Raw genomic sequence first — 23631 nt, forward strand, 5'->3', positions numbered from 1 at the left:
ATCCCCAGCTTGTCTGGACCGCTCTCATGAGGAGGTCTAAAGGAAGTGTGTTTGTGTGTGTGTACACACCCATGTGCTTTACCCAAGTCACTCCATGCCTTTCCAGGAGAGTCTCAGACTGGGGATGACTTGGCGTGGGGGGAGACACTGGGACTTCCGGTGTGTCTGGTTGTCGCCATTCTCATTGTGTTACAGTGCTGTTGTTTCTGGGCATGATGTGGGGTGTGCGATCTTTCCAGAGGACCCTGTTGGGTGTGTCTATGTGTTTCTGAGGGATTCTTCAGTTGATGGGTCCCTATGTTACCACATCTGATTGTCGGGTGACCCCGCGGTCTCTGGGTCTCTGTGGGGGGCATCTGTGAGTGTGCCTACATGGAGACCTGGCACTGGGATGATTGCTTCTTGTGACGGCCTCGTCTGGTGGATCTCATTTCACTCAGCAGCTACAGGCTCCCCTGGAGACAGTGTCTGTGTTTTGACTCTGTGAATCAGTCTCTATGTACCAGTCAAGGTTCACATGCAAATCACCATAAAGTCAGTGGCTTAAAACAACACAAATGTTTTCTCTTATGGTTCTAGAGGTCAGAAGTCCATTATCAGTTTCTCTGGGCCACAGTCAAGATGTCAGTGGGGCTGGTGCCTTCTGGAGCCTCTGAGGAGTCTGTGCCTTATTCCTGGTCTCTGCCAGCTTCTGGAGGCCACCTGCATTCCTTGACTTACAGCCCCTTCCTCATATCTCTCCAACCTCTTACTTCTAGCTACACATTTTCTTTCATTTTTTTAAAAAAGGCCCAAAAAGATTTATTTTTGGGCCTCCCCGGTGGCACAAGGGGTTAAGACGCAGCACTATGAAGCAATCCGCAGCCTCTGCAGCCATGTGTTCAATCCCCAGCCAGCCAAGGAGCATCCCACATGGCGCAGCAGACCTCTCCTGACTCGCCCACTGCTCCCCTCAGCTGTGTATTTCAGTCAGTCTGCCTGTTCTGTTCCCTGCTTTGTCTCTGGTGAATCCTCACCCCCTGCATCTCTGACCTGTACCCCAGCTCTTGTATGCATAAATAAATCTTTAAAAAATATATTTATTTTTTTATGCATACAAGAGCTGGGTGCAGGCCAGAGGTGTGGAGTGTGAGTGGATTCACCAGAGACAGAGTGGGGAGCAGAACAGGTGCGTCTACTGAAATACACTGCTGAGGGGAGCAGCGGGCGAGACAGGAGAGGTCTGCTGCGCCATGTGGGTCAGCTCCCTGGCCGGGAATTGAACTCATGCTGCAGTGGCTGCGGGTAGCTTCATTGTGCTGCAAGTTAACACTTTGCACCACCAGAGAGGCCCCTACCTACACATTTTCTCTGTGATCTGCCACCCTCAGAAGGACGCTGTCCTCAAAAGCCTTAGTGTCATCACTTCTGCCAAGTCCTTTTTTCCATATTAAGTAATGTTCCAGGGCCTCCCCTAGTGGCGCAGCAGTTGAGCACTGGGCTGCGAAACTGCCTGCAACCTCTGCAGCGCTGGTTTGATCCCTGGCCACCTGCGAGGGTCCCACATGGCACGCAGACCTCTCCTGCCGCCCGCTGCTCCCCTCAGCAGTGTACTTCGGTCCTTCTGCCTGCTCTGCTCCCCGCTCTGGTTCTGGTGAATTCTCTCGCCCTCCCGCGCTTCTGACTGTACCCAGTGCTTGTATAAATAAATAAGCAAATAAATCTTTCAAAAATAAATAAATAAATAATGTTCCAAAGATTAGGATATAGATATCTTTTGGAGTCTTTATCAGCTGACCCAGGGTTCAACTAGAGAAGCAATATTGCTAGGAGGTATGCACACCAATTAGAGATTTGTTGCAGGGATTTTTGAAAGTCCTGAAAGAAGATGGAGGTACAGGGGAGCAGATCAAGGACAACCTGGGACCCTTGAGAAAGGACTGGAACTTGTGTCAGTCCCCACTGCCTCCGGCCTGATGACAGGGGTGTCCTGCAGAGGAAGCTAGCCACCTGTCCCCTTCCGTTGGTCTATGGAGTAAACATGTGTTCATGTGTTTCTGAATGACACTGAGTATTATTTTTTAAATCTGAATGGAAGGGAGCAATCCCTGGGGCCCTGGTCTTGGTACACCATGGCAGTTGTGATAGTTTCTATCTCCATCTCTTCATTACATCTGTACCTGTGAACCCAACATCTCCTTGGAAGAGACTGTTGGACTCCACAAAAGGCTGTGTATTCACTTGGCCTCCTGATCAGGTGCCCCTGGGTCTGTGTGTGTGTGTGATCCTGCCTCTGGGCTGTATGTCCCTATAACTGACTTGGAGGGTACCTTAGCTTCCTAAGGCTGCTGTAACAAAAGTCACAAACTAGTTGGCTTAGAACAACAAAAATGTGTTCTCTCATACCTCTGGAGGCCAGAGGTCCAAAATCAAGCTACAGACAATGCTGTGCTCCCTCCAAAGATTTGAGGAGGAGCCTTCCTCCCTACTTCCAGCTTCTGGTGGTTTCCAGCGTTCCTTGGCTTGCGGCTGCATCACTCTGACCTCTGCCTGTCTTCACATGGCCTTCTCTGTGTGTCCATGTGTTGTTCTCTTCTCGCTCTCTCTCTTTATTTTAGAGATTTATTTATTTATGTATACAAGAACTGGGGTGTAGGCCAGAGGTGCGGGGGGTGAGAGGATTCACCAGAGACAGAGTGGGGAGCAGAACAGGTGGATCTATGAAGTACACTGCCGAGAGGAGCAGCGGGTGAGTCAGGAGAGGTCTGCTGTTCCATGTGGGTAGCTCCCTGGCTGGGTATTGAACTTGTGCTGTAGTAGCTACGGATTGCTTCATAGTACTGATGCTTAACCCCTTGCGCCACCAGGGAGGCCCCCTCTTCTTTCTCTTTTAAGGACAATGTCATTAGCTTTAGGACCACCAGGATAATTTAGGATGATCTCATCCTCAAATGCTTATCTTCATTACATCTGCAAAGGCCAATTTCTCAAATAAGTTTCTGGGGCCTTAGGATGGGGATGTATCATTGGGGGGGGGCACCTTTCAACCCACTACAGAGGGTGACTGTTGCAAGCAGCTCTGTGTGAGTACTGCCCGTGTGATGATCCCGCCACATGCAAGGTCATGAGCAACATCTGTCTCTCCAACAGTCAACCATGAGCTCGGGGAGGCAGGGCAGGCTCCCTCTCTCTGCTGCTACTGTCCCACCTGCAGCAGCCAGCACACTGCCCAGTGTGATGGTAGGCAGTGGTGGTGGCAGTGATGGTGGTAGGGGACTCACTCACCGCACCTGCATTATAGTGTCTGTGACTCTGGCTGCAGCTGGTCCCATGTCACACCGTGTGACCATTTGGAGGATGTGAACAGAAACGCAAATACTAGCAGCCATTCATGGACTGACCTTGACAGCCCAGCTTCCAGATGAGAAAAACAAAATTCAGAGCAAGTCATCAGACCTGCCGCCTCCAAATTCCATGCTCAGAATCTCTTGGCCCTCTTGCCTGGCTCTCTGAGCTTGGCCCAAGTAACTTCACATCCCTGAACCTTGGTTTCCTCATCTGTAAAATGGGAATAACACAGACCTCTTGGTGGCAGTGGATTGGCAGGATTTGGATGAGCATGTAGGTACCGGGCACTTAGCCCAGGGCCTGGCCCACCATGGGTCTGGGGTGTGTACTGAGGAGTCTCCTAGTCCCGGTAGGCCCAGCCTGTGGAGGACATGCCCCTCTGTGTGTGAGAAATGATCTGCCGGTTCAAGAGCTGAACCCTGCCCTGACCTTGGTAAGTTACTTCTCTAAATCAAAGGATCTGGCTTCTCCACACATGGAAATCCCCTCTCTGTCTCCTGACCTTGGGTCTGGGCGCGTGTCCTTCCCCCTTCCCCTTGAGAAAAACAAGCTTCTGAGGAAGGGGCAGAGGGTTCGCATTTGGCATCTCTAGCCCCAGCCCTCACCGAGGTAAGCACACATGCCCCCCTCCACCACTACCAAGTCAGAAGACATACTCTGAATGCATTTCTCAGGGGCCCCAGCTGCTACTGCAAAGTTTCTATTGTTATCACCACCGGTGGGTGAACCCAGATGCTCACTCAGTCAGACTCCCCAGGTGTGTGCGTGAAATCTGCCTCATCTTAAATGTTATTGCTGTTAAAAAAAAAAATTCAGAGCATAAGAACTAAACAACACATCTGCCAGTTAGGTGTGTTTGCAGAAAATCATGCCTTCTTTTTACAGAAAGGGAAACTGAGGCCCAGAGAAGGAAGAAGCTGCCCTAGGGAGTCTGTGAGTTCAGGATTCCGTGTTCACCTTCCCCAGGTGAGGGAACTTGTCACCCAGAATGGGACCACTGACACGGTGCGTGCCTCCTGTCGCCCCGCGCAGAGAAGACAGTGTCACTCCAATAATTTCTGCCACCAGAGTCTAGTCAAAGGAAATACCAGACAAACCCGAATCTAGGGGGACAACCTGCAAAGACCAGGCTGTAAATGTTCAAAAATGTCAATCAAAACAAAAATGTCAACTTCGGGAAACAAAAAAAGGCTGAACCACTGGATAGGACAGGAGACTAAAGAGACTCAAGAAGCAAATGCAAAAAGACTGGTCTCAGGTTACATGCTGGACTGGGAAAAAAAAAGGTTTTGCTATAAAGAACACTTTGGGTTCAAGGAGTAATTTGAATATATGCTGCATTGTGAGTGTATGGCTGGCTGCTACAGGTTTTGGTTTTTGATAACTATACCAAGGCTGTAAGTTACTGGGCTGTGACCTCAGAGGAGAATGTCCTTCTGCTTGAAAATACTCAACCATGTGTTTAGGGGCTTAATATCTGAAATTTACTCTCAAATGGGGGACAGGGAGGTGGGGACTGGAGGAGGGAACAGCCAATGACAAAGCAAGCTGGCAAATTGTTAATCATTGGTGAATTTGGGTGAGGGGTGTGCAAGAAGTCTTTGTCCTGTTCCTGCAGGCTTTCTGTAAGTTCAAAATGATGTCAAAAAAGAAAACAATGATTTTTAATGAAAACCCCCAATTTAAAAGTCTAGTTTTAAGGTTCTTTGCTTCTAATGCTAGTTTTTAAGTCTGTGCATGCTGATCTGATCCACGTTTAAGGAGTTAGAAGGGTGAATTTGCGGCTTCAGACCCCGCCTTGGGGTGTGGCCAGAGCCTTGGGGGTGTGGCCAACATTGGGGGCGTGGCCTGAGAACCTGCATTCCCCGGGGAAGAGGCGAACCTGTGCTTAGAGCGCCCTCTTGTGACCATCCTGGCCTCCACTTTTTATTAGCAGCTTTTCTGGGCTATAACCATCCAATTCAACTGTTTGAAAGTAACATAGGTACCATCCAATTCAGCTGTTTGAAAGAAACAATTCAATGATTTTAGTAAATTCAGAGACCTCTGAAATCATCACTACAGTCAATTTTGAAACATTTTTTTCACCCCAAAAAGTGGTAGCACCTCCCTAGTACCCCTCCCCGAACTTGGCAAACCCAGCTTTGCCTATTCTAGATGTTTTATATAGATTAAATCACAAAGTGGCCCATTGTGATTGACCTCTTTCATTTTGACATAATGTTCTCAAGGTTTATCCACACTGCAGCATGGATCAGTACAATTGTGTCACTTAAGGTCACTTGTGTCAATGACAGAGAGCATACACAACAGGGGTTTAGATAGGATACACCATCCAGTCCTGGTGTGTCACAGACTGTACCATCTAGGTTTGTGTAATTACACTCTGCGACCTTCACACAGCGATGCTCTCTTGTCAGAATGTATGCCAGCTGTCACTGACACGTGAGTGTACTGCTTTCTTTTTAATGGCTACATAATATTCCATTGTATGGAATTTAATTTACCTCCTTATCAGTTGGTGGACATTTGGGTGGTTTCCCCAAATGTTTGAGTTGATTCATATTTCCAATTCCCTCAGATATATATACATATATATATATATGTATATATATATGATCATAAGATGACCCCATGTTTAACATTTTGAAGATAGCCCAAACTGTTTTCCCTATCTGCACCATTCAGTATTCCCACTAGCAGGGCCTCCCTGCTTGGCACTGGGGTTAAAGACAGTGCTATCAAGATATTGCCAGCAATTGCAACATGAGTTTGATCCCCGGCCAGGGAGCTGACCCATACGGCGTAGCAGACCTCTCCTGTCTCACCTGCTGCTCCCCTGAGCAGTGTATTTCAGTAGATCCACCTGTTCTGCTCCCCACTCTGTCTCTGGTGAATCTTCTCACACACACACCCACCTCTGGCCTATACCGCAGTTCTTGTATGCATAAACAAATCTTTTTAAAAAAAAAAAATTCACGCTAGCAGTGTATGTATGAGGGTTCTCATTTCCCCACAATCTCTCCAATACTTATTATTATCTGTCTTTTGGATTGTCGCTATTCAAGTGGTGTGAAGTGGTAACACATTGTGGTTTTGATTTTCATTCCCCTGCTGGCTAATGATAGAGTATCTTTTCACATCATCTACTTCCTTTGTATCTACTATGCAACTCTGTGAACTCTTAACTATTCTGTCATATTTGACCCAGATTTTTTTTTCTTTTTATCGTTTTTTTTTTTTTAAGATTATTTATTTATACAAGCACTGGGTACAGTCAGAAGCGTGGGAGGGTGAGAGAATTCACCAGAGCCAGAGTTGGGAATAGAAACGGCAGACTGACGAAATACACTGCTGAGGGGAGCAGCGGGCGGCAGGAGAGGTCTGCAAGCCATGTGGGACCCTCGCCAGCAGCCGGGGATCGAACCAGCGCTGCATAGGCTGCGGGCAGCTTCGCAGCCCAGTGCTCAACTGCTGTGCCACCAGGAGAGGCCCTGACCCAGATTTTTAAAAATAAAGCAGGAATCCTTCTCAGTCCAGCCTTTTCCTTCTCCACATTCTGCATTTAATGTTCAATGTGAATGTGCTTGTCTTGGTACCATTATGACATGCAGGCATTCTCCCAATAATAGATAGCTTGCAGGTTTTCTAACTTGATCTAAATGACATGGTGCTCTAACAATCCTTCCGGTCTGGCTCTTTTCACTTGCATTAGTTTTCAAGTGCAGCCATAACAAAAGACCACAAGCTGAGTGGATTAAAACAATAGGAATGGACTCTCACGGTTCTGGAGACCAGGAGCTCCAGGTCAAGGTGAGGGCAGAGCATGCTCCCTCCCGAAGCCCCTGAAGGAGGATCCTTCCTTGCCTCTTCCAGCTTCTGGTGTTTGCCAGCCGCCCTTGACATTCCTTGGTTTATAACCACAGATGGAACACTCCAATGTCTGTATCTGACATCACATGACTGTCCCTGAGTGGGTACCTGTGTCTATGTCCAAATTTCCAGTCCTATGGGATTTAGAGGTCACCCTAAGTAAGTGTGACCTCATCTTAGCTTAGTTATATCTGTAAAGACTATTTCTAAATAAGGTGACATTCACATTCCAGTGGCTACGAGGTGGCCTGCGGGGCAGGGAGGTGGGGGCTGGGCACCATTCAAGCCAGTACACTCATCATTACGTTTTTATGACTCACGCTATTGGCGTGTATATCCAATTCACTTATGTGAGCTGCTGTGTGGGAGTCCATTGTGAGAGTACACCACAATGTAATCGCCCCTCTGCTGGTGGTGAACGCTTACCTTGTTTCCAACCTCCTTTATTCTGGACAAGGATGTAATGAACTTTCCTGCACATGTCTCTTGGTGTTTCTTAGGGCAAGTATTTTTCAAAACACCTGACAAAATCCATTAGTGGGATGTGAAGACTATTTAGTGGGTTGCAAACACAGTTTTTCCTTTAATGAAATGGAATTAAATAGAAGATTTTAGAGCAACTGCACATAGTCAGGGTGAGGATTCTCCTGTGAAAATTTTTGCTTCAGTTGTTTAACTAATGTCCAGAAGTGAGCAAAAAGTATTTACAAACCAGGACTCTGAAGGATGTAACTGGCGATGAACTTGCTCTGTCAGGGGTTCGATGGACTTCCATTAGCTCCTGCTCCACACCTTGACATAGTGGAAAATATGAATTTTTTGCCAGGCCAGTAGTTTCTGGAGGAGGAAACTGAGGTTCAGATAGGGCTGAACTCAAGGAGTTGGAGGGTAGACCCTGGCATCTGACTAAAATGATGCCATCTCTGCATAGTCTGAGATACAATGTCTAAGATTCCGGGATTCTCAGATTCTAAGAGGTGGGGAGGTGGGAGCTCAAGAAGGGATGGGGTGCAGTAGCGGAAACGCCCTCCCTCCACTTCAAGGGGTTTTTTGAGAATTCCATGAAAAAAGGTAAACCCTGAGAAAATTGTCAACAAATGCTAGCTATTACTATTATTTTTTTAAAGATTTATTTATGCATACAAGAATTGGGGTGTAGGCCAGAGGTATGAGGGGTGAGAAAATTCACCAGCGACAGAATGGGGAGCAGAACAGGCAGATTGAAATCCACTGCTGAGGGGAGAACAGGCGAGAGAGGAGAGGTCTGCTGTGCCATGTGGGTAGCTCCCTGGCCGGGGATCGAACTCGTGCTGCAGTGGCTGCGGACAGCTTCATAGGTTGCCTCTTCACCCCTTGCACCACCAGGGGGGCCCAATACTATTATTTTTTTATTCGATTTTCTCTAGGTACGCACATATTTGCAACCAGAACTTGACCGGGATGCCCAGGGACGCGGTCTGGATGCCTGGAGAGAGCGGGGCAGCCCCGCCCACAGCGCCCCTGGTGGCCGCTCAGCGCGCTGCCCGGGGACCCCTGAAGTATAGACGACGCCCCAACGCCCCGCCCCACCAGCCCGGCACGGGCCCCGCCTTCTTAAGCCGCGGCTTCTCGCCTCCTCTTTGGACCTCTTGGAGTCTGCCTCCTTTGGACGTCTGGGTGTCGCCACTCCAATCTGATTTCCCGCAGGCCCCTTTCGTGGGGACCCAGGGATACTGTCACCAAAGTCCTGCTCCCTTTGTACCCTGTTCTGGGGGACCCAGGGATCTGGTTACGCTGTGCCGTCCTTCTCAGATACAAAAGATCTCACCATCCTCCCAGACCTTTCCTCCAGGAGAGTTCAGCTCTCTGACCTTTATGCCACAGCACAATGCGATCCTGACCTTGAGCCAGGAACGCGAGGTCCCAGCGCCTCTCTCCTGCAGGATCAGCTAGCTAAGCTCCCACCCCGAACTCCTACCCCCACACATGTCCCGGATTTTCTATTTTTGTTTTTTAAAGATTTATTTATTTTTGCATCCAGAACTGGGGTACAGGCCAGAAGTGTGGGGGGTGAGAGGATTCGCCAGAGACAGAGTGGGGAGCAGAACAGGCAGACTGACTGTACTACACTGCTGAGGGGAGCAGCGGGCGAGACAGGAGAGGTCTGCCGCGCCATGCGGGTAGCTCCCTGGCTGGGGCTCGAACGCGTGCTGCAGTGGCTGCGGACAGCCTCCTATGTCGCATCTTCACCCCTTGCGCCACCAGGGAGGCCCCGTCCCAGATTTTCTCTACCCGTCCTCCACTGAAACTCCAGTCCTCACCCACTCAGGGGTCCCTTTCAGTCGCCGCCCATCGAAGCCCACCCCATCTGACTTTTTTTTTTTTTAAGAGGCATGTATTATTTATTTATTTGTTTGTTTATTTGTTTGTTTTGTTTTGTTTGTTTATACAAGCACTGACCGAAGCACACTGCTGAGGGGAGCAGCGGGCGGCAGGAGAGGTCTGCGCGCCATGTGGGACCCTCCTCCGGTGGCCGGGGAGCAGCCGGGGATCGAACCGGCGTCGCAGAGGCCGCGGGCAGCTTCGCAACCCAGCGCTCAACCGCTGCGCCACCGGGGAGCCCCCCCCATCTGACTTTTGAACCCCATCTCAGGTGACAGAGTCCCAGCCCCTCTCCCCTTTGAAACGCAGATCCCTGGGGCCCTTTCCGGGGTTCCCAGGGCCCGCCCCTTACCTGTCTCGCCCGGTCCCGCCCCCATCCTGGGCTGGGCCTGGCCGCGCCTTCCTCGCCGCACCCATCAGCCCAGGGCGGCTGAGGAGGGACCCATGGCTGCCGCGGCGGCCCCGCGAGGCCGGCAGTCCGGAGCCGCCCGCATGCTCGGCCGGGCGGTGAGGCTGCTGCAACGCCTGGAAGAGCAATGCGAGGACCCCCGCCTCGCCTCGAGTCCCCCGTCCCTGAGTTACCTGTTGCCCCGCATCTCGCAGCTGCTGCGGGACGTGGCTCACGCCTGGCGGACGGCCGGAGGGGGCGGCCCGGAGGGTTCCGGGGGTGCCTGGGACTTTCTAGTCATCTACCTAGCCAACCTGGAGGCCAAGAGCAGGCAGGTAGCGGCACTGCTGCCGCCCCGGGACCGAAAGATGGCCAACGACGAGCTCTTCCGGCCGGGCTCCATCCTCAGGTGAGCTGTTATCTGCTCCCAGGGCAAAGGTGGGGTCAAGAGTGAGGCCCAGGTCTGGCTCCAGGCCCTGATCCTTACCCAGGAGTCCAGATCCCAGCCCCTCCTCCCTCAAGCCCAGGAACCCAGGCCCAAGCCTTCTTCCCGGAGATAGCCTGGAAGACTGGCCCGCGCACCCACTTTTTTCCTTTCTTGCATACCTGCAAGCCCATTTCTCCACTTTCTTGGCCATTCAGCAACCCCCTTCCTACTCTTCCGGTCTCCGGAGGCCTTAGGCAGTCATCCAAGGAATGTGGGATGCCCAGGGGGCTTCCTGAATGTGAAAGGTTTGATTGACAACTCTGGAGAAATTGCCCAGGCAGGCCCCCCTCCCCCGCTTTCTGCACCTGGGGAGCCCACAGGGACCCCTGGACTTTAGTGTCTGGGGAACCGCTAATCCCAGACGGAGGGCTGTGGAAAGTGTGCAGGCTGCGTGGTGGTTCTGAACTCTGAGGAAGGGGCCACTTGAATGCCCGGGACCTAGGAGGTTTGAGGCCAAGGACTCAGAAGGAGATCCCAGCCCATGTCTCTCTACCCTGCCAGGCCAATAATTTGTTGTGTCTCCTTAAATTTATTTTGAAATGAAAGGCATAGGTTAAAGAACCTCTCTACCCATAATTCTCAAAAAATCACTCCAACCCCCAAACTATTATGAGGGAGTTATGTAAAGAGACGTTGGCTCATAATAAAATTATCTGGGTTTTGAATGAAAACACAAAGCCACAATTGTGGTTATTCTGAAAGGCAAAATTGACTAGTGAGGCGCTTGTACCCATATGTGGAATCGCTATATTGCTGGATCAGGTAGTTCCCCCTTAAGATCTAGGAGAGTTGAATTTCTGTACAATCAGCATACTTTAAAATGTGCCCCGAAAATGCTTTTGGGAGACACAGTTGGATTCTAGGCTTAGATTTTTTATGAGTTTTCACCATCTCTTTTTTTTAAAGATTTATTTATTTATGCTTACAAAAACTGGGGTACAGGCCAGAGGTGTGGGGGGTGAGAGGATCCACCAGAGACAGAGGGGGGAACAGAACAGGCAGGCTGACTGAAATACGCTGCAGAGGGGAGCAACAGGTGAGGCAGGAGAGGTCTGCTGCGCCATGTGGGTTGCTCCCTGGTTGGCTGGGATGGAACTTCGGATTGCTTCATAGTGTAGTGCTTAACCCCTTGGGCCACCAGGGAGGCCCAATTTCCACCACCTTAATATGAGATGAGACTTTTGGCAGTTGAGCGGGATGTGGGCAAATCCAGCTAGAGGGGATTGTCCCCCATAATCTAGCCTCCCCACCCTAATTACGGCCTAATCACTGCGTCAAGTAAATTTCTAGAAGAGCCTTAGAAGGGTCTTATCACTGCATGGGGAACCGCTGTACTGGATGCTCAGGGGCTTAGCATTCCAGAGTCCTGGGGGTTCCAGCAACTCCTGAAAGAAGATTCTAGACCACCACTCTCCACTAAAATCTAATGCAAGCCAATGTAGCTTTTCTATTTCTAGTAGAGAACAAAGAGCTTTTTTTTTTTTAATTAGCCATTTTATTTTTTATTTTTAAAGGTTTTTATTTATTTATTTATACAAGCACTGGGTATAGTCAGAAGCGCGGGAGGGTGAGAGAATCCACCAGAGCCAGAGAGGGAAGCAGAGCAGGCAGAAGGACCGAAGTACACTGCTGAGGGGAGCAGCGGGCGGCAGGAGAGGTCTGCGCGCCATGGGACCCTCCTTCGGTGGCCGGGGAGCAGCCGGGGTTCGAACCCGCGCCGCAGAGGCTGCCGGCAGCCTCTCAACCCAGCGCTCAACCGCTGCGCCACCGGGGAGGCCCGAACAAAGAGCTTTTTAAAAAAAAAAGTGAAATGAGTTTTAAGTAACATTTTCTTTAACTCACTATATCCACAATATTATCATATCAACTTGTAATTAATATAGAGCAACTACTACGATCACACTTTTATTTTCTTTTGCATTAAATGTCTGGCCTCTGGTATTTCCCGTTTAAAGCACCTCCTAGCTCTGACTAGCACCTGGAGATGAGTGATTATAATACTAGACGACCCAGTGCTAGGCTCTGGGAAGGGAGGCTGCTTAGAAACTGTCAGCTTCTAGAAGCATTAGGGCCCTCCAGACCTGGCCCAAGTAGGCTCTTAGCATAAATAATAACAGTAATAACAATTAACGTCACTGGCTCTGTGTGCCGGTCTGTGGGACTTTAAGTGCTCGGAAGGCACGTAAGAACCCTCCTGGCTCACCTGAGGTTGGGTTGGGCCTTATCCTGGAGTTACGATGCCCATTTCACAGTTGAGGAAACTAAGGCTTGCAGGGGACACGGGAACTTACCCACAATCACGCAGCTTGGTTTCAGAGTGACCTTCGCTGCTGCCTCATGTTAGTAGTTAGGTGCTGCCACATGTTGTTAGTAGTAGGTCAGGGAGGCAGGGAGACGGGCGAGTCCAGGGATTCACAATACGGTGAGGTTGAAACCAAGAGGGTGCTCTCAGCTCCTCTGCTCCCCACATCTGACTAGGCTAGGCTTGTTCTCCAGCCCACAGGGCCTTCAGGCAGGGCCTGGGGTTGTTTGCTGGAATATGACTGGCATAGAGGGCGGCACCCCCTTTTCCATCACGACCAGGAAACTGAAGTTGGAGGAGGAGGCAGCAGGCAGTCTAGGCACCAACTCTGACCCTGAACTGGTACCTTGCAGAGGGTCTGGGTGCCTTTTCCCAGTGGGGATTTCCCACCCAGCATGGCGGGGTCAGTGGGAGCTCCAAAGCAAGGACCTCACAGTCCACCCTGCAGGCGACAGTTGGCCAAGCTCGCCCTGATCTTCAGCCACATGCACGCCGAGCTGAGCGCACTCTTCCCTGCTGGCAACTACTGTGGACACATGTACCAGCTCACCAAGGCCCCTGCCCACACCTTCTGGAGGGAACACTGTGGAACGCGGTGAGTAAGCACCCACCCCGGGGGCATCCGCTCCTCTGAGCTTCATCCAGCCTTATCCCTCCTCTGCCCCAGGTCCCCAAACCCTCTCCCTCAGCCCCCCGGGGAGCCCAGGCTCCCAGGTGTCTCCTTCCTAGACTTCCCATGCTAGGCTTCCAGAGGCCTCAGCTGCCTCTCCTTGTCCCCTCCCAGGTGTGTGCTGCCCTGGGCCGAGTTTGAGTCTCTCTTGTGCACCTGCCACCCTGTGGAGTCAGGCCCCACAGCACTGGCCTTACGCTCTACCATGGACCTCACCTGCAGTGGTCACGTGTCCATCTTTGAGTTTGACATCTTCACCAGACTCTTCCAGGTCAGAGAAAGTCCAAGCTGGAGGCCCACACTCAGACCTGGGAGAAGAGCTTGGGGGTCTGGGCTCCTGGGTCTGAGAGAGGAGGGCCTGGGGTTCCAGACTCCCGTGTCCTGGGGATGGAAAGCTCTGGGGTCTGTGTAAAAAGGAGAGGCCTAAAGCCCACCACAAGAGGGCTGGGCCCTCACTTGCTACGAGGACTGTGGGCCACTTCCTTGGTCCCTCCCTCACCCAAGCGCTTCCCTACCCCAGCCATGGCCAACACTCCTCAAGAACTGGCAGCTCCTGGCAGTCAACCACCCAGGCTACATGGCCTTCCTCACATACGATGAGGTGCAAGCACGTCTGCAGGCTTACAGGGACAAGCCAGGCAGGTAAAAGGGTCATCTGAGGAGGCGGAGGCAGAGGCTGGAGGTGCTAATGGGTCTGGGTCAGGGCTGGGGTGTGGTGTGGTGGAAGCCCAAACAGCCTGCAAAGAGTAAGACCTGAAGGTCTGAGGTACATGGGACCCCAGAGAGCCGAGAACTCAAAGGTGGAATGCTGAGTGCCCCGTGCTCCCCACCTCTTGTCCAGGACCTCCTGAACAATATCTGACCTGCCCTAGGATGAGGTCCATTTCTGATAGATCAGAGCCCATGTTCTGGGTCCAGCGGCGCTAGAGGTCTGCACTCCTGGGTCTGAGGGAGGAGAGAAATGGGGCTCTCACTTGCTGGGGTAGGAGACTGGGAAACCAAACACCTGAATCCTCAAATTATTTCAAACTAGGAGTTTTGATCTCTTGGGTCACCCCAGAGGGCTAATAATTGAGGGGCTGAGCAATGTCGAACACCAGGAAGTAAAGAGAATAGAGGGTCTTTGCAGGACTGAAGTGCAGTACCCCCAAGACAGGAGTATATTAAGACTCTTTGAGTTACACTTCAAACTGGTTTGAAGACCAAATGTGGGGTTTCAGGCGTAACTGGATCCAGGTGCTCAGGAACCGGTTCCTATTCATCCATGTCTCTGCTTTCCTCTGTGTTAGCTTCCTTCTCAGATAGGGTATCTCCTCATGGTGACGAGAGGTGTCTAGAAACCCCAACTGTACACCTTACCAGCTTAGCATCCTCTAGAAACAGGGTACCTTGCTTCGGATATTTCCAGCAAATGTTCCAGGACTAACTCCAATCACTATGGTCAGGGGGCCTGAGATGCACTAATGGGCCAGGCCAGAATTAGCCGTCTCTAGACTCGAGGAGGGAGGAGCAGCCAGCAGGTAAAAGCAACAGATAGCCTCTACAGTGGTAGAGAGGCTCTAGCACATCATTACCTGAAGAGTGGGGAAGCTCGGTTATAAGGGAGAAAAGGCTTTGACTCCTGGATCCCTGGCAGAATTGGGGGCCAGGCTGTTCCAGAGGGATACTGGTGACCACTCCCTCTCCCCACCCCACCTGCCTCTTCCTCCAGCTACATCTTCCGGCCCAGCTGCACTCGCCTGGGACAGTGGGCCATTGGGTACGTGAGCTCAGAAGGCAACATCCTGCAGACCATACCTCCCAACAAACCTCTGTTCGAGGTGCTCCTGGAAGGACAGAAGGAAGGATTGTGAGTCCTCATCCTGGCAGCCCAGGGGGTGGGGAGTGGGGGCGGGGCCAGGTGTTAGGGGCACAAAGGAGGGGCACTGTCAGCTGAACTCCCATTCCAGGAGCATGACCCAAGATCAAGTCTGAGGGCTCACAGTCTCAACTGACAAAACTACAGTGTTCCAGCAGGTGGCAGACAAGGGTCTCGAGGAAGGGTTGCCTTTTCTAGTTCTTTGGCGCTGCTCTGAGGGAGCCGAAGAGTGTGGGAATAGGGCACAACCCCAGAGACCCCATTCCTGGGAATTACACTGAAGGGCTTTTGCTTCTCAATGTCTATATCCTGCCCTAGAATCTAGATGGCAAGAGCAGGAAGAGAACTGAACAAATGTCTAGAGCCCATGTTTTCAGCCTATAACTGGGGCTGCCCAAGCCCTCTTTCAGAAGCTGCCTTAACAGGAGTTGTGGGGGGAAGCTAAATGAGGCTCCCTGTTCTCCTCACCTTTAACCAGAACCTTCTTATCAGTCACTTCTATAGGACTGAGGTGATGTGAGATAGATGATAAATTGATATACACAGATGATTGACTAATGACAGGCAATAGATAGACAGGCCGCCGATTCTCGTTCATGGAGTTCTTTCAGTGAAGTTGCTGCACAGATAGAATTAGTAAATACTGAGCATATCCAGGGGATAGTTTCCTGCAAGAATCTGGTCACACAATTTTTGTCAACCAATCACTACATCCAAACCTTTGTGTTTCTGTTTAAAGACACCTAATTTAATACACATATCCATTCACACTGACCTCACAGCCAATGCAGGAGCATGATAACTATGCCTGGACATAGTGCATGCCACACAGATTTTCTCCATAAGGCTCAGCACAGACTCTTGCACTAGGCAGCATCATGGCGGGTGTGGGGGGGAGGGAGGGATTTAAATCAGCAAAGGCACCAAATGCAGCAAAATGAAGTGGCATTAGATAGGCTGTGACACTGGTTTACAGTCTGAGAGCTGAAACAAGGCCAAGTGTGGCCTTGGTCAACCTCAGCTGGGAGCCTGCCTGTCAAGCCACTTGGGTTTTGCGGCTGCGTGAATGTCCAGGAATCACCGTAAACGTGCTGCAGGTATTGATTTGGGGTTACAAATATATTCTAACAATTAGGCAAATTGGCAAATACCAAGTCCACAAATAATGAAGATCTATCATGTGTCTATCGATACGTACTATACACACTATTATACCCCTGTTGACAACTGAGGAAACTGAGGCACAGAGCGACCCAGCCATTTGCCCAAGTTATATAATTACTGAGCTAAAGAGCTGGGACTTGAAGCCAGCAGAGAGGCTCCGCATTCCGGCCCTCTGCCATTGTCCTGTCCAAGTTCCGGGTCAGATTTCACTGGAGAAGAGGATTCCAGAGTTCAAATAAGTGTGAAGAGTCTTGAGGGATTTATAACCCTGCTGTTCTGTCTGAGGGGGGTCACAGCTTGCCCTACACAGTCCCAATTTGAGGAAAAAAGAGGGAGCATGGCCCCAGGCCAGCATGGATCTGGGGCAGAGGCTCACCCAGGAGCTCTGGGTCTCCAAGGTGGGCCAGGGGTATACTTGCTTATCTGGGGTGGGCAGTCTGGATGGCCCCTCAGCACCCTGTCGTCACTCTGCCCAGCTACCTCTACCCAGATGGGAGGCACCACAACCCAGACCTGACTGAACTCTGCCAGATGGAACCCCATCAGCACATCCAGGTGTCAGAGGTGAGGCCCAGGCCTGTGCCCCCCATCCTTGGTGGCTGTGTGACCTTGAGCAAATTACTTGGCCTCTCTGAGCCTCTGTTCCTCTGGAAAACACGGCTCTTACTTCCCACTCCTGGCTGACCATGGGCTTAAGCCAGGAAACGAAGGTGATGAGATCATCAGAACAACTAATGCCCTTAAACATTCATCAACCACAGCCCTGTGCCAGTTCTTAATCATCAGTTTACCCCACGGGTGAGAGAGAAATGACAAATTTTTCAGTGTAAGTACAGTCCTGGCTACATTCAGGTTATACTTACACCTCCAAGGTAGTTGTTTATCTGGCTGTCGTTCATAACAGGGTGTCCTATATATATTTGCTGAATCTGGGAACTCTGAGTATAGAACAAGTCCCATCACAAGTGGTCCGCGGGGGAGGCCCCTGGACACATGGCCTCGAACTTGACAGCGGGTTAGGGGCTGACTTTGAGACTTCCTGTGGCCCGACTTGCACCCCAGTGATTGATACTGTCCCTTCCTGTCCCGTCTTCGCTGCCAGGAGCAGCTGCTGCTGTACTGGGCCATGGACTCCACCTTCGAGCTCTGCAAAATCTGTGCTGAGAGTAACAAGGACGTGAAGATCAAGCCCTGTGGGCACCTGCTCTGTAGCCGCTGCCTGGCTACTTGGCAGGTAGGTCTGACCCCACCCTGCCTGCCCACCTTTCTCCCCCTCCATGTGGATAAAGCCCATTCACCTCATTGATCAGATGGGGAAACTGAGGCCCAGAGAGTTGCAGATTGCTTGGGGATTCTCCATCTCTCTCTTCATGTCACCACCACTTCTCCCTCTCCGGTTACATTAAGCTGGAAAATGCCCCTTTCTGCCCTCACTGAGCGATCTGGGGCTAATGGTTTCCCTCTCTGAACCTGAGCCTTCCTCTCTGGAGGGAGAGGGGCTGATATTAGTCCCCCCACAAGAGAGGATCCATGCCAGGCGGGGTAAGCTCTCCTGGAAGGCTGGGAAGAGGGTGCCCCCTCCCCCCCTAGTGGTGTAGGTCCTGACATTAATTTTATTGTGATGTAAATGTTTGACATTAAGCTGTGATTACAGAGGCATCCATATCAAAGACATCCATCAGGAACAAACTCCGTGCCAGCTGTACCAGCACAACAGCGAGATAAGAAGCCAGGCTGCCCTTACCCCTAAAGTTTCCCTTTAGAAAACCCTGGGTGACCTAGATAACCTTAAGTCACCCCACTTTTTCCACCCCACGCTCTAAATCCACTCTTACCCTTTAACTTCACTAATAGAATGAACCCACAAAACCCTACCCGGCCCCTAAACAAAGACATCGCCACAAGCCCTCCCTCCTTCTGAACTCACCGTGAGTCCTTGCCAGAGCTGCTGCTCATAGATTTGTTCTTCCAAGTTCCCTGAAGGTTGTTGCTGAGCTGTGTCCTGCCATGGTGAGAACCACAAGGTCCAGACTTGTCGTAGCGAACTTAATTCTCAGCGACGAACCTGAACCTTGTATCATTTGGTAATGGAAGGTTACGTCATAAAAAGAAAGGGAACCCCAAGGGCTGCTCAGTCGCAGCAGTGGCCCCAGTGGTAGCAGACAGAATCAGTATTCCTAGCTGAGACTTCCCAGCACCCAGGCGCCCCTTTTGTGTGCCCCACCTGGCCTGGGCTCTAGCCCAGTCCTCTGTCTTCCCATCCTGCATCTCTTCCCATCTTCGGCTTCAGGACGCCTCTCACTCTCTCCATTTCCCTGCCACTGTCTGTCTTCCCCACTCACGCTCTTGGAGTTAAAGGTCCCTGGAGTCCCAAGGGGCCTGGTGGAGACAGGGAGACCCTGACCGCATCTCCCACCTCCCCCAGCACTCCTGCAACCAGACCTGCCCCTTCTGCCGCTGTGAGATCAAAGGCCGGGAGACCGTGAGCATCCACCAATTCCAGGGGAGGTCGGAGGAGGCCAGGGCCACTGCTGAGGACCTGGGGGACAGCAGTGACCAGGAGAATGGAGAGATGGATCTGGGGCAGGTAAGCAGGGCCAAGCATGAGCTGGAACCGGAATTCCTGGGTCTGAGGGAGGAGGGGCTGGGGCCTGAAGCCCTGGGCCTAAGGGTGGAGGGATTGGGGTCTGGACTCTTGGTTCTGAGTGGGGAGGGAAGAAGAGGAGGGTGCTATTGACAGGATTCTGGGATCCTAGGGGTCCCCAAGGGTCTGGGGCTATGGTTTTCTCCAGCCAGAACCCTTCTGAGGGTTAGGACTTTTTCATATTCTCCATTCTATCTCCAGGTCTAGAACAGTCCCTGAATACTGGGACGCACTACCCTATCCCTAACCTCTGTCTCTCCTAGGTGTCCCCCAAGGCACCCCCTCTCCCCCCTCGGCTAGATGTGTCCCCTGGGAAACCCAGAAATAAAGGCCAGCTGAAGGTGGTAAGTCAGCTGAGGTCACTGGCTCTGGTCTCCATCCGATCCAGGGTCCCCGGCCTGGCAGGGGCTCAGGGGTGACAGGCCAGGCACTCGCCTTGACACTTAAGATTTGCAATCAAGCATCCACCACCTCTGTGGCTGCTTCTCTTTTCCCCTCCCTTACTCACTCTCCCTCAGTGGCTTCTTGGCTCTCCTCCCAACATCCCAGAACTGCCCTACCCCAGGACTTTTGCACTACCCCAGGACCTATTCCCTCAGCCTGGCTCTCCTTTCCACAGGCTCAACTTTACATTCTCTCCTTAAGAAGGTCTTGCCTGGCACCTGATTGAAAGTAGTCCCCCCGCCCCCCAGTGCCCTGCCCCCCTGCATCTTCATAGTCCTCACCACCGCCTGGCAGAGGGTATGCTTCGGGTGGTTCCCTGTAACCATCAGCAAGTGGTAGCCCTCCGGAAGGTCAGCACTCTGTCCTCGTCTCTGTTATATCCCTAAAGTCTAGAACAGTGCCCGATATATAGTAGGTGCTCAAGATTAGAATTGAATGAACCAGTTCAACTTAGTCTTACCAGCAGCCATATAACATCGAAAATCGCTCCTCTCTTTTTCCGGAAGGAAATAAGCTCAGAGGGGTGACGACAGCTGCCCAGATTCCAGAACCTGAGAAAGGACCTTAAAGACTCCCCCCCCACCCCATCATCTACTTATTTTCTAAGTGAGCTTCCTTTCCCCCACCTACCCCCCACATATTCTGGGACCCTGGCATCTGGGGAGGGGCTGATCTCTGTTAGCTTCTGGACTGAGCACACACCAGAGTCAATCGATACTGGGCAGTCTTCAAACAAACAGCTCAGGAAGTCCGGGAACATTATTCGACCACAGCAAACAAGAGAGCCGGCAAGAAGGGGGGGGTGGTGGTGACACCAGCCGGGGAAGCTAAAAACAGATCCCGACCTGCAGCCAAAAGCAAATGGGAACATTAGGAGGCACTCAGCCGGTTCCCCGAGGGCCAGGAGGGATACACTGCCAGAGGGCTGGCGGCAGGGCAACTCCAGCCAGATGATGATCGCACCTTGCTTGCCTGTGCCCTCTGCCTGGCAGACCCCTTCCTCTGCTCCCCAAATCCTGCCTGATTCAAATTCCAATCAACGCCTACTCCTCCAGTCCTCAAACCTGCCACAGACCAGACAGCCCTGGGCGTGCGACTTTCCGCCAAGGTGAATATCACTGTGAGGGTCATTATAACCCTGTGTGCCTGGAGCTGTTGAACATATTCTGTTGAACATATTCTGTTAAACATATTCTGTTGAACATATTGAACAAATATGAACATTTGAACATATTCTGTTGATTGCCACCCCCATGGGGCAGGTCTCCCCGTGGTCCCCATTATGCAGAGGGGGACACTGAGGTACAAAGATCTGAAGGTCGCACCGCTTATAGTGACAGAGTCAGGACTAGAACACTGGCCCCTGGGTCTCGATTCCCTTGTCTGTGACATGGGGCTGCAGGCAGTCCCTGCCTCTTGGGGCTGCCGTGTGCACAGGATGAACGGGCTGTGTTCCTGGTGACACTGCGGCTATGACTTGCACAGGGTATTCCCCTGGCCTGGGAATGCTCCACACTGCTGGTCTCCAGTGGAGAAGCTCCTGTAAGAGGTGACATCACCACCCAGAGGGCCCTGGCACCTGGCCTCACCCACCCTCCATGTCTCCATGGAGAGTGGGGACAAGTGTGGCATGTTTTTGTTTTGTTTTAAAGATTTATTTATGCATACAAGAACTGGGGTACAGGCCAGAGGTGTGGGGGGTGAGAGGACTCACCAGAGAGAGTGGGGAGTAGAACAGACAGATCTACTGAAATCCACTGCTGAGGGGAGTAGTAGGCGAGACAGGAGAGGTCTGCTGTGCCATGTGGGTCAGCTCCCTGGCTGGGGATCAAACTCATGCTGCAGAGGGTGCTGATAGGTTCACAATGCTCTGCTTAACCCCCTGTGCCACCAGGGAGGCCCCCCAATCCCGCCCCTGGTTTTGATGATGTCAGCAAGATCAACTTAGTAACCAGAGTCAAATCCCCTCCCTCACCACACAGAAGTCCCCAATTTTCCAGGACTCCAAGAATTAAAGTCCAGTTCCCCTCTACCAGCTGATCCCCTACCAGCCTGCAAGGTCTCGGGGTCTGACCCTGCCCCCTGGCTTTCCAGCATCCTCCCACCTAGCCCTACCCCCCACTCCTCTCAGCAGTAGTGAATCTCTGCTGTTCTTTGAACCAGCCTGTGAGCCCACCTCCCACTACTCACCACCAGGACTCCCAACAAGTCCTTGAGTTCAGGCTTCTCTACCCAGTTGTCTCCTCCTCCAAGAGGCCTGTCCTCGTGTTCAGTCACACACACACATGTCCTGTTTCAGCTCCCAGAAGGATACCCCCACTCTCTGGGGTGTGTCCTTGGCATGCACTGGTAGCTCATGGTAAGCCTGTTGCCCAGTAGGCCCATCAGCTCCACAGCGACAGAGCTGTCTGTCTGGGTCATAGCTCTCTCTTCAGACCCCAGAATAATGCCTGACGTGCTGTAGATGCTCAGGGAATGTTTATGGGATAAATGAGTGAATGAATGAATGGGTGGGTGGCTGGATGGACAGATGGATGCAGGGACAGACGGATGAGTGCATGGATAGGTGGGTTGGCGAATGGACAGATAGGTGGGTGGGTGAATGGATGGATGGACAAATGGATCAACGGGTGGGTGGGAGGATGAGTAGATGGATGAATGGACAGGTGGGCGATTGGATGGACAGTTGGGTGGTGGGTAGATAGGTGAGTGGATGAATGAATGGCTGAGTGGGTGGGTAGGTGGATGGATGGATGGACAAATACCACTAAATCGAAACTTCTTCCCGCTCAGGTCAGAGATGCTAGGGGTAAAGCACTGGTGGGGACAAGATGTGAAATATGTGGCAACGTTAGAACTCTGTTGTGACATCTCCTCCTCTCTTCCCCTCCAGGCAACACCTCTGGTCCTCCCCAGAAGTCGGGCCCCATTTGCCTTGCCAAAAATTAAGACTGTAGCCACAGCCCCTTGGGTAATCACCTCCGGCTCCCAGGCCCAGGAGCGAGCCACAGAGTAAGTGGAGAAAGCTGGGGCCAAGATCTCCTGGCTCTGAGGGAAGAGGGGATGAAGGTGGAAGAAAAACACAGTGCCTGGGAAATCAACAGGCCCCATCAAACTCTCCCCCTTGCAGAAACTCCTAAAGGGAAAGTCGCCCCTCCAGCTCCCCGGTGGGGACAATGGTGGCTGCCCGGGCCCGCAGGCCAGGTGAGACCCCTGGCCCACCCAACTGCCCTCCATTGGCTTGGTCTTGCCCACCCACCTCACCTGGATCCGCGGTCTCTAAACCACCTCTCTTTCCTCTTCACAGGCACCGAGGGATGTGCTGCCAAAGGGCACCCGAGGGGCTGGAAGGGGTCTGTGACGCAGAAATAAACTGCCAAGCTTGGTCTGTCTCTGGTATGTGGAGAAAGTGCAGGGCCGCCAGGGGGAGCCAGGCATCAGCACGCGGTCCCTGAGGCCTGATCCCCACCTGGTTAACAGGGGCCCCAGATTAGAGAGCCAAGAGTATCAGCTCCCAGACACCTTGTCTCCCAGACTGCACACTCACAAGTCCTCTCCTCGTCACTTTGGAATCCAGAGTCCCAAGTTCTCAGAAAATCTGGCATCTGACCCCTGGGCCCCTTTGTGGCGCAAAAAAAAAAAAAAAAAAAGCCCGGACCCAGATCCAGATCTCCAAATTCTAATCCCTGGTCAGAGGGAGCCCACATTTCCATAAGAGTTAAGCACCCAGTTGTGCCACAACTTGCTCTCATCTTCCTCTCTCTGCTTCTCTTTGGGATCCTTCCCCCAGAGTAACTGACTTCTAGTTCAAATCAAGTCGGGGAAGTATCTCCCCACCTAGTCCTAATCCTAGAAGGACCCAAGCCGCCCTCCACCTACTTTTAAACCAACTGGCATGCCCTGTGCTAGTCGGGTGGTTATGATTACTGTCCTCCTGTCTCCCTCAGTGAGGGACACAGACCTGTCCCCAGACAGTGACAACCCAGAGTGGCAAGAACTGGGATGGGGGAACACGGGGCTGCAGGAACCCAGAACTGCAGCTGACCCTGGGAGGTCAGGGAGGGCTTCCAGGAGGAAGGGGCACCCCAGCTGAGACTGGAAAGATGAGTGAAA

At 51.9% G+C, this 23631-nt stretch overlaps 1 protein-coding gene across 1 annotated transcript; it reads left to right on the forward strand.

Annotated features, from left to right (window-relative positions):
* Positions 1 to 9990: 9990 nt before the first annotated feature.
* Positions 9991 to 22879, forward strand: CBLC (Cbl proto-oncogene C; the record flags this gene model as incomplete). The annotated part of the gene is made up of 10 exons (XM_084256944.1): positions 9991 to 10358; positions 13187 to 13333; positions 13523 to 13679; positions 13929 to 14050; positions 15120 to 15257; positions 16907 to 16994; positions 17533 to 17664; positions 18856 to 19017; positions 19338 to 19418; positions 22826 to 22879. Exons 1-10 carry the CDS (start codon positions 10006 to 10008, stop codon positions 22877 to 22879), a joined length of 1434 nt encoding a protein of 477 aa, XP_084113070.1. The 5' UTR covers positions 9991 to 10005.
* Between the last annotated feature and the right edge of the window lie 752 nt (positions 22880 to 23631).

This window comes from Talpa europaea (assembly GCF_964194135.1).
Source record: "Talpa europaea genome assembly, chromosome: 16".
NCBI classification, from domain to species: domain Eukaryota; kingdom Metazoa; phylum Chordata; class Mammalia; order Eulipotyphla; family Talpidae; genus Talpa; species Talpa europaea.